This window comes from Podarcis muralis, chromosome 4 (assembly GCF_964188315.1).
Source record: "Podarcis muralis chromosome 4, rPodMur119.hap1.1, whole genome shotgun sequence".
In the NCBI taxonomy this organism is placed as follows: domain Eukaryota; kingdom Metazoa; phylum Chordata; class Lepidosauria; order Squamata; family Lacertidae; genus Podarcis; species Podarcis muralis.
In genome coordinates, this window is record NC_135658.1 from 234,241 (window position 1) to 243,822 (window position 9,582).

General features: G+C 53.8%; 1 protein-coding gene across 5 annotated transcripts in view; it reads right to left on the reverse strand.

Annotated features, from left to right (window-relative positions):
* Positions 1-8,563, reverse strand: part of DNHD1 (dynein heavy chain domain 1) — a 43,192-nt gene extending 34,629 nt beyond the window's left edge. For 3 of the 5 annotated variants that reach the window (XM_077926785.1, XM_077926787.1, XM_077926784.1), the window contains exons 1-10: positions 7,409-8,563; positions 7,132-7,320; positions 6,279-6,482; positions 5,868-5,978; positions 5,622-5,778; positions 4,548-4,799; positions 3,031-3,174; positions 2,726-2,825; positions 1,983-2,251; positions 302-793 (exon numbers count right to left, since the gene is read on the reverse strand). In XM_077926785.1, the coding sequence (XP_077782911.1) occupies positions 302-793; positions 1,983-2,251; positions 2,726-2,825; positions 3,031-3,174; positions 4,548-4,799; positions 5,622-5,778; positions 5,868-5,978; positions 6,279-6,482; positions 7,132-7,320; positions 7,409-8,217 (2,727 nt within the window). In that variant the 5' untranslated portion in view covers positions 8,218-8,563. The remainder of the gene's footprint in view (positions 1-301; positions 794-1,982; positions 2,252-2,725; positions 2,826-3,030; positions 3,175-4,547; positions 4,800-5,621; positions 5,779-5,867; positions 5,979-6,278; positions 6,483-7,131; positions 7,321-7,408) is intronic. The other 2 variants (XM_077926788.1, XM_077926786.1) reach the window with 1 other exon arrangement.
* Positions 8,564-9,582: the final 1,019 nt, after the last annotated feature.

A 9,582-nucleotide genomic window follows, 5' to 3' on the forward strand; every position in this document is an offset into this window, starting at 1 on the left:
TGCTACTACTACTACTACTACTACTCCTAATAATAATAATAATAATAATAGGATTGCAGTGCAGGGCTTATCTATTGGCAAGGAGTGGTCTGGGCCCCAACTAGGCTATGCAAGCAAGAGGAATCTTTTCTTTTGACATACAACCTGGAGATGTGCAGGAAAGGTATAACATGGGGACAGTGAATCTGCACATTAACTGAAGGCGGGAGCTGAAGATTCCCAGATGACCATGGATATACTAGCTAAGGCAAGGGACTTTCTGCCTCCCTGCCTGCCAGGTGGGGAGGGGGAGGAATCCTACCTTCTGGGAGCACTTGGCAATGGTGAAGATGTCGGTGCCAACATTCATGTAGAGTTGCAGGACGCCAGACAGCTCAGCAATTAGCTTCTCGCTCCGCTGCGCAGTCTCGCTCAGCAACAAGGACAGGATGTCCTCATTGATGGAGGCCAGCAGAGGCACTGCAAGGAGAGAGCAGGCTGGAAAATGGCCCCCCAGGGGAGCGGGAACTCCAGCATGGCCCCTTGCTCCCACCCCTCCCCGGCACCTACGGAGGTCCTGATGAATGCCGCTGCAGTCCACCAAGAGAAGGAGGTTGTGTGTGATGACCACACGGGGCACCTTCTGGACCTGGGCCACCCACGTGCGCAGCTTGAGGATGCGGTTCACATACTCCTCGGCCGGCCAGCTCTTCATGCTTTCCAGCTGGCTAGGGCTCCAGCTGTGCACAAAGTTGTAGATCTCGCCCAGCCAGGTGTACTGTCGGCACAGCAGTTCCGTCTCGGTCAGAGCCATCTGTGGGTGGGGAAAGGGGGCAGCACTCAGCTGAGGCCTTTGCCATGCTGGACCTGGCCCCAGCCCTCTGACCCACGAGTCAGGGCCGCCAGAAAGGAACCCTGCACATGCTCTGCAGATGTCGGGGCCTGGCTCTCCCCACACCCCATGCTTCAGGAGGAAGCCAACCTGCTCCCACCTCCTGGGAGTTCTGGTCAGGGGGTGCAAAAAAATATATATAAATGTTTTGGGTCTTTATGATTTTAGCAATAATGTGTCTCAAGGTTATTTTTTTTTTTAGCATTCCTTATTGTCTGCTTGCCTATGGAAGCACTCTGTGGAGCACTCTGCCCCTTCGGGGATTTTGAACCTGTTGGACTCCATGTCCTGTTTGAGAGGGTTACCCTTGGGGGAACCTTTCCAGTCCTTCCTACAGAGTGTGCATGCAGAGACAAGTGTGCCCCCCCCCCCCCCCCCGGTTCTCTCTTCTAAGACCAAGCACTCCATGCTTTCTCCTGCTCTGGATGGTAGGACCCAAACCAATGGATTGAAGTACAAGAAAGAGGATTCTGACTAGACATCAGAAAGAAATTCCTGACAGTGAGAGCTGTTTGACAGAGGAACGGGCTCCCTCGGGAGGTTGCGGACTCTCCTTCTTTGGAGGTTTTTTTTAGCAGAGGTTGGGTGGCTGTCTGTCATGGATGCTTTAATTGAGATTCCTGCCTGGCAGGGGGTTGGACTAGATGACCCTCAGGGTTCCCTCCCTCTCTACAATTCTACATTGCATTTGCAGTGTTTCTCTCTTCCCCCAAGTAGTTTTTGCGCTCTCTGAGTTGCTATCATGCATTGGCTGGATAATGGTCCTCTGTATGTCCCAGATCCTTCTCTACCAGGATGGAATCTGCATGGCACCTGAGGCAAAAGGAACAGAGTGCAACGCGGAAAGAGACAGCTCTGGAGCAACAGGGCCTGCCCTTGTCCCTTTGCTATACTGTTGCCGAGGAGGTCCTGCTCAGCCCACCAAAGAATGGGCCCCAGGCTGGTCCAAATTCACTGGCGCTGGGTAAGTCCCTAGACAAAGCAATCCAAGCCCCTGCCCCAAACCCTGGCTGCTACAGCTCCCTATGCCAGGCAGAACCAGGGCGGGTGGCTGTCAAGCCTGGAAGCAGCCCCAGCCCCAGCTCAGCCCACACTTCCAGCGGGCACTCACCGTGAGCAGGGAACGCAGCTGCTCCGTGGCCTCCTGGATGATCCGGTCTGACCTCAGGTCCTTCTCCAGTTGCTCCCGCGACAGCAAGGGGTACATGCCCTTCAACCGGTGGCCAATGACCTCCAGGCCACCATATACCTTCACGTCCATCTGATATACCAGCTGGGGCTTCTCACCGCAGAGCTCTGCTGTCGACAGCCGCTTGGGCTGAATGAGGGGCTCCAGGGAGCCCTGCTGAGGAACGGCGCTCCCACTGCTCACATCTGCAGCTGCAGGGGAGGAGAACAAGCACTGTCACCCGGCCAAGGTGGAAAAGACGACGACCCACCCCTCAAATCTGTAGGTCCACAGGATGGCAAGAGCACATACAACAAGCAAGGGGAGCAGACTTGGCAAGCTCACGGTTCACATCCACACCAGACATTTAAAGCACTCTTAGATCACTTTAGCAGTCGTGGCTTTTCTTCCAGGAATACTGGGAACTGTACTTCACTAAGCATGCTGGGACCTCTCACAGAGCTGGTTCCCAAGACCCTTCATAAACTACAGTTCCCAGGAATCATAGGGTGGGGGAAAGGGGTGTAAGGGGGCTTTCAAGGTATGGTGTGGATGTGGATGGAGCAAGAAGGAACTGGCATAGATTTGGTGTCACTTCTGGAGAGGCCCAGCCCAACCCCCCACCCCTTGAATGAGAGCCCAAGGAGGCCAGGCAAGGGCCCACTGGGATGGGGCTCGTCCTCTACCTGGCTCACCACTCGGCTTGGCTGCATGGTGCTCAGCTTCAGCTGTGGTGCTCTGAGGGTTCTCCGGAGGCGCTGACCCCTCACTTTTGACCCGGGTCGTCTGAAGGGAACAGAAAGTCTGCTCAACTGGTGGGGCAAAGCCCCCTCCCAAACATTTCTGGGCAGCCCCTGCCGCCTGCTGCATGGAAATGTGGTAAGCTCAAGGCACAAGCGGCCAGGAGGTTGAGGGGTGGAGGGAGAGAGAGAGAGGGAGGGAGGGAGGAGGGATCCTCCTTGCGTGGGGTTTGACCAGGAAGCTGACCCACCTGCAGCACGGACTCCAAGACCGTATTGACAGCCCCCAGCAGGCAGTCCTCCAGCTCCTTCTGGGAGGGGAAGAGCATGAGCTGCCTCTCGGCGCCAAACACCAGGTGCACCTGGAGGACCGCTTTCCGCTTGATGCCATCGGCCTGCGGGGAGACACCAAGCGGCAGGTGAAAAGGCTTCTGGTGCCCTAGACATGTTAAGTGTAACTATTTAATTGTACCCTGAAATGGGAAAGAACTCTGTACAGTATGTGTCTGTATGTATATTGTGTAGCATGGTATGGAAACTTCCACTCAGCTAAACAAGTTGCAGAGAGCCTAACAAGTTTATGATGAGTGAGAATGCATCTCTGCTAACTCTGTCACAAGGTGAGAAAGGATTGTATTACAGCCCTATGTGTTTGTTAATCTGTAGGGATCCATTTTGCGTATGTTAGCTTTTTCTTCCGAAATCACTGAAGAGAATGGTATGCTAAGTCTTTCTCCAGGAGATAGCCTCTGGCTAAAAAGAGCCTGTTTGGGAGATGCAAAGCTTTGATTTCAGCTCTGGGTGAAGATATCCATAATTCTAATTGTGCCCCTGAAGGACCAGGTGCGCAGCCTGGGAGTCATTTTGGACTCACAGCTGTCCATGAAGGCGCAGGTAAATTCTGTGTCCAGGGCAGCTGTTTACCAGCTCCACCTGGTACGCAGGCTGAGACTCTACCTGCCCACGGACTGTCTCGCCAGAGTGGTGCATGCTCTGGTTATCTCCCGCTTGGACTACTGCAATGCGCTCTACGTGGGGCTACCTTTGAAGGTAACCCGGAAATTACAATTAATCCAGAATGTGGCAGCTAGACTTGGGGACTAGGAGTGGCTGCCGAGACCACATAACACTGGTCCTGAAAGACTTTCATTGGCTCCCAGGACGTTTCCAAGCACAATTCAAAGTGTTGCCGCTGATTTTTAAAGCCCTAAACAGCCTCGGCCCAGTAGACCTGAAGGAGTGTCTCCACCCCCATCATTCTGCCAAGACACTGAGGTCCAGCTCCGAGGGCCTTCTGGTGGTTCCCTCACTGTGAGAAGCAAAGTTACAGGGAACCAGGCAGAGGGCCTTCTTGGTAGTGGTGCCCACCCTGTGGAACGCCCTCCCATCAGATGTCAAGAAAATAAGCAGCTCTCTGACATCTGAAGGCAGCCCTGTTTAGGGAAGCTTTTAATGTTTGATGTTTTATTGTGTTTTTAATATTCTGTTGGAAGCCGCCCTGAGTGGCTGGGGAGGCCTGGGCAGATGGTGCGGGGTATAAGTAATAAAGTGTTGTTGTTGTTGTTGCTGCTGTTGTTGTTTCCAAATGCACAGTATTAATAACCTCAGTAAGGCAGAGCATCCTGTCTGCTCCACAAGCAAAGAGCTGAGCCAGACTCTGGAGGCCGACCCTGAATCCCCTGCTGGAGCAGAAGCTGGGAACCACGACAGGCTCTGCCCCCCCCGCCCCCCCCGCCCCCCCAGAGCAGGTATCCCTGGGGTACGGGACCTTCATGGTGTCATAGATAAATGCTCTGACTTCCTCTTGCATTGCAGAGACCAGGTTCTGGCAGAGGAGGAGGTTCACCAGCAGGGCCAGGAAGCCCAGCCTCTGCAGCCAGTGTTCGGCGATCTGCAGGCGGTGCTGCAGCTTCTCAAAGTCGATGCGCTGCTTGTACAGGGAAGCCTTGGTGATGTACAGCTTGTAGCTCTGCACCTGCTGCTGCAGCCCACGGACCATCCTGTATGTGTCGTCCCGGACCTGCCAGAGCAAGACATGCAACAATGACGCCACCGCTGGCTGGGGTGCAGCGGCCAGGCAGGCACCTCACCTGGGCCCAGACAGGCAGAATTATCTGCAGCAGACACATGCATACAGATCTACATGGCTGCCTGCAAACAGGAGTCTGCCTGACTTCACACAAGGGCAACCTGACCGCACATTTTCAAAGGGCCCCTTGCAGGAGCCCAGCCATTCCCTGTATGAAGCAGGGTGGCCCAAGTCACTGGCACTGGGGAACTTGCAGTCTTGAAGCCGGGTGTCACTAGCAGTGTCACTCTCAAGAACGTCGTGGAAGGGATTCTGGGGGCCCAAACCTTCATGGGCTTTGCTGGGTAAAAACAGCAAATGTGCCCAGAAACAAGAACATCAGAAGATGTTTTTGTTTTACTATGTACAGTGTGTTCTCATTTTGTATTGTTATGTTGCGAAGCAATCTTCGGATGAAGGGCAACATACAAATTTAATGAATATAAATAGATAATAAATGAATAAACAGGACATCACAGTGGTGTATAACAAAATATAAAATGACAATGAAACAAAAATCCATTAAAGCAACAGGGGAAAATATAAAAAACAACTGGCTCAATTTGCAAAAGTTTAAGTGACTGAATAGACCTGTTGGCATAACAAGATCTTCAGGAGACGTCTGAAACTTAGCAGGGAAATTAGCAGCCTGGGATGGGAAGCATCTCCCAGCAGCCCTGGGGATTTTGCCCCAGCCTTTGCCAGAGGGAGCGTGGGCTCCCGGCTCCCGCACAGCCAAGGGATACTGCTTGAGGCCCCCACCCCGGTGCTCACCCACTGCAAGACTGAGGAGCAGAGCTGGAGGAATTTGCTGAGCAATTCTTGGGCATTTCTGTTCTCCTGGGCCAGGGCGCGCTTGAGATCGGAGAAGGTGTAGCACTTGACTCTGCTTCTTGGCAGCCAGTGGATGGAGTGCAGTTGCAGCAGCAGCCTGCAAAGGAAGGAGACGAAACAGCTGCCGGGGCCAAGGAGCAGCAGAGGCCCCCAAAGGGGGAGCAGGTCCCCACCCCCATGCCTCACCTGGAGATGTGAAGAAGAGCAAGTCCAAAGTGGGGCACCGAGTGGAGGAGCTGCAAGCTCAGCTTCTCCCGGCACTTCAGGTAATGCAAGTGCTTGACGTTGACGAACCAACTGACGGGCGGTGGGGAGATAATAATAATGATAATAATAATAATAACAACAACAATAATAATAATAATAACAATTTATACCCCGCCCATCTGGCTGGGTTTCCCCAGCCACTCTGGGCGGCTCCCAACAGAATATTAAAAGCACGATAAAATGAGAGAGACGGAAACGTGTCGCTGAGACTGGGGAAGCCGCTCTCTGCCTTTGCTCTCTTGCGGCGGCAGCAACCCAGACCCACCACACAACGCAGGAGGACAACACCCGCATCACTTGGGCCTGGCACTTCCTCGCCCCCCCCCTTACCGGACAAAGGCTTTGCGGACCAAGAAAAGCCGGAAGAAGGGGATGTACTGCAACAGCTGCCACAGCACGGCCTGCCGGTGCAATTCGCCCAAGGAAAAGGCCTCCGACCCTTCTTCAGGGTGCACATGCAACACCCCAAAAGGGGAGAAAATGTAGTGCTGAGGGTTGACCAGGCGCTTGGGAACAGCCACCAGGTCATAAGGCCTGCGAAAAGGGGGAGAGAGTTGCAGGAGCCAGTCCACCAACCCCCAGAGAAACCAAGCAGGGCATCCTCGCCCCTCTGCTCTGTCCTGCCCTCTCTGCTGTCAGGGCTTTTCCTGGAAGCTCAAGGAAGAGACACAGAAACTCAGGAAGCTGCCTTGTTTGCCAAGCCAGACCAGGGGTCTATCAAGTTCAGCGCTGTCAATGCTGACAAGGGACTTTCCTGGGACCATCTGCATGCAACGTATGTGTCCCCCCCCCACAAGCTACAACCTTTCCCCCAGCCTTATGCAGCTCCACAAAGTGCTGTGCCCATCAGTGAGACTGCCCAGGCGAGTGTTGAATGACAGCCAGAAGAGCATAGAATGCCAAGGTTGCTGGTCCAGGCCCTGCAAGGGACAGCTGCATCTTCCTGCACTGCAGGACTCGATGGTCCTCAAGAGTCTCTGTGATCTATGATTCAGGTTCTGGACTCGAGTCTACAGACTCTAGGGGGACCAAAGCTGGGAGAGGCCTCTGAGAAGACCCTGGGGAGAGGGGGCAAGACAGAGCAGAATTCACCTCCTTTCCCGCTCCCCCTCAGCAAAGGAGGGAGGGAGGGGGACCCACTTGCATGATGGGATTGCCAGCCAGGGCAAGAAAACAGGGGTACCTGAAGTGCCGGTTCTGGGCAACGTTGAAGTAAATGAAACTTATTTTCCCCAAATGGCGCTTCCGTGCAAAGAGCTCAGCTGCCTCCAGACTCGTCACCATTTCTCCTCCTCTGTCTCCTGCTGCCCCAGCTCTCTTCTTGGGCACTGCAGGCGGTCCTGGGCTTTCTTTGCGTGGCTCTAGGGAGGGCCTGCATCAAAGTGGGAAAGAAACGTCTGTAGGACATTTGTCAGCAGAAACGCCCCGGGGTGAGCCAAGCCGGCTTGGAGAGGCCTTACCCTGCAGCCCGGCTTGGAATAGCACAGGGGAATTCTGTGGGCACATCTGCAGCGAGAGTTAGAGGCATGAGACCAAGGCTGCCAGGTCGGGGGGTCTCCTCTTGAGCCACCTCCCTGCCGACTTGCCCCACACATCTCTGCAGCTCCTGGAGGGACACGGGATCTGGCTGCAGCATGCCAGAGGCCCCAGCCACCACCCATTCCATCGCAAAAGGGCAGGATTGGCCCAGAAAGACGGGCTCTCTGCTGGAGGGCAGCTGCTTGGCGATTTCCTTAGGCTCTCGGGGGCAAAATTCTCGTGGGTCAGCCCACAACACAGCACAGTCCGTGGGGAAGGCCCGCCAGATGGACCCCAGAATATCTAGGTCAGAAACCATGGCCTGGCTGCTGCGGAACTGGAAATAGAGGCCCTCCAGGTAGGGGGCCAGCTCTGCCCGCCTCGACAGCAGCTGCTGGAAGGGGGCGATCAGCCGCAGCGCCTCCATCATGCGCAGCCAGGCCCGGCGACTGCTTCTCTCCAGGACCGTGCGGAAGATGGCGGTCAGCTCCGCCACAAGCGCGTCCACATCCTTGGGCTCCGCATGCCCAGCCTCCTGGATCTGGGTAGCCAGGCGGCGGCGGAGGGAGCGGGCCCAGGAATGGTCCTCCTGCTGGGCTGGGCTGCTGGGCATCTGCCTGCCTGCAAGAGACACAAAGGGGATGGGTGAGGACCACCTCAGAACAGCCCTCTTCAGGCCTGGGAGAGCACAGCCAGGAAAAGGGGCCTCTGGGGATGAGCAATAGGGGCCTTCAGCACCAGGCGAGGACATTTCTCCCCCTTTGCACAGCTTTTCAGTCCTCGCCACCCAACCTGCAAGCTGTGGGATTCATGGGGTTGCAGTGCTTGCCCATGGCTGGGTTTCCTGGGAGTGAGGGACAGGAGAGACTCTGGTGCCTTTGTGATATATAGGGCTTATTGCCACCTGTCCCTAAGACAGAGGGACTCCTCCTTCCATAGTCACAACCTTGGCTCTGTCGCTCTGCTGCTGCCTGCAGCTTGCTTCCAGCCCAGCTCACACCCAACTTTCAGGTGGAACAGCCAGGTGAGCAGGAGGCGCTTGGGCTAGGCTTAGAACCACTTGGAGGTTTTTATGACTTTTAGGAAAACAAACAAACAAACAAGGCCCTCTAGTGGTGTACCATAATAAAAGACAAAAGTGGAAAGGACCTAACAGAAGCAGAAGACATCAAGAAGAGGTGGCAAGAATACACAGAGGAACTATACCAGAAAGAAATGGATGGCTCGTACACCCCAGGTAGTGTGGTTGCTGACCTTGAGCCAGACATCCTGGAAAGTGAAGTCAAATGGGCCTTAGAAAGCACTGCAAATAACAAGGCCAGTGGAAGTGATGATATTCCAGCTGAACTATTTAAAATTTTAAACGATGATGCTGTGAAGGTGCTACACTCAATATGCCAGCAAGTTTGGAAAACTCAGCAGTGGCCAGAGGATTGGAGAAGATCAGTCTACATCCCAATCCCAAAGAAGGGCAGTGCCAAAGAATGCTCCAACTACCGCACAATTGCACTCATTTCACACGCTAGCAAGGTTATGCTTAAAATTCTTCAAGGCAGGCTTAAGCAGTATGTGGAGAACTCCCAGAAGTGCAAGCTGGATTTCGACGGGGCAGAGGAACCAGAGACCAAATTGCAAACATGTGCTGGATTATGGAGAAAGCTAGAGAGTTCCAGAAAGACATCTACTTCTGCTTCATTGACTATGCAAAAGCCTTTGACTGTGTCGACCACAACAAACTATGGCAAGTTCTTAAAGAAATGGGAGTGCCTGATCACCTCATCTGTCTCCTGAGAAATCTCTATGTGGGACAAGAAGCTCCAGTTAGAACTGGATATGGAACAACTGATTGGTTCAAAATTGGGAAAGGAGTATGGCAAGGCTGTATATTGTCTCCCTGCTTATTTAACTTGCAGAATTCATCATGCAAAAGGCTGGGCTGGATGAATCCCAAGCTGGAATTAAGATTGCCGGAAGAAATATCAACAACCTCAGATATGCAGATGACACAACCTTGATGGCAGAAAGTGAGGAGGAATTAAAGAACCTTTTAAGGAGGGTGAAAGAGGAGAGCGCAAAATATGGTCTGAAGCTCAACATCAAAAAAACTAAGATCATG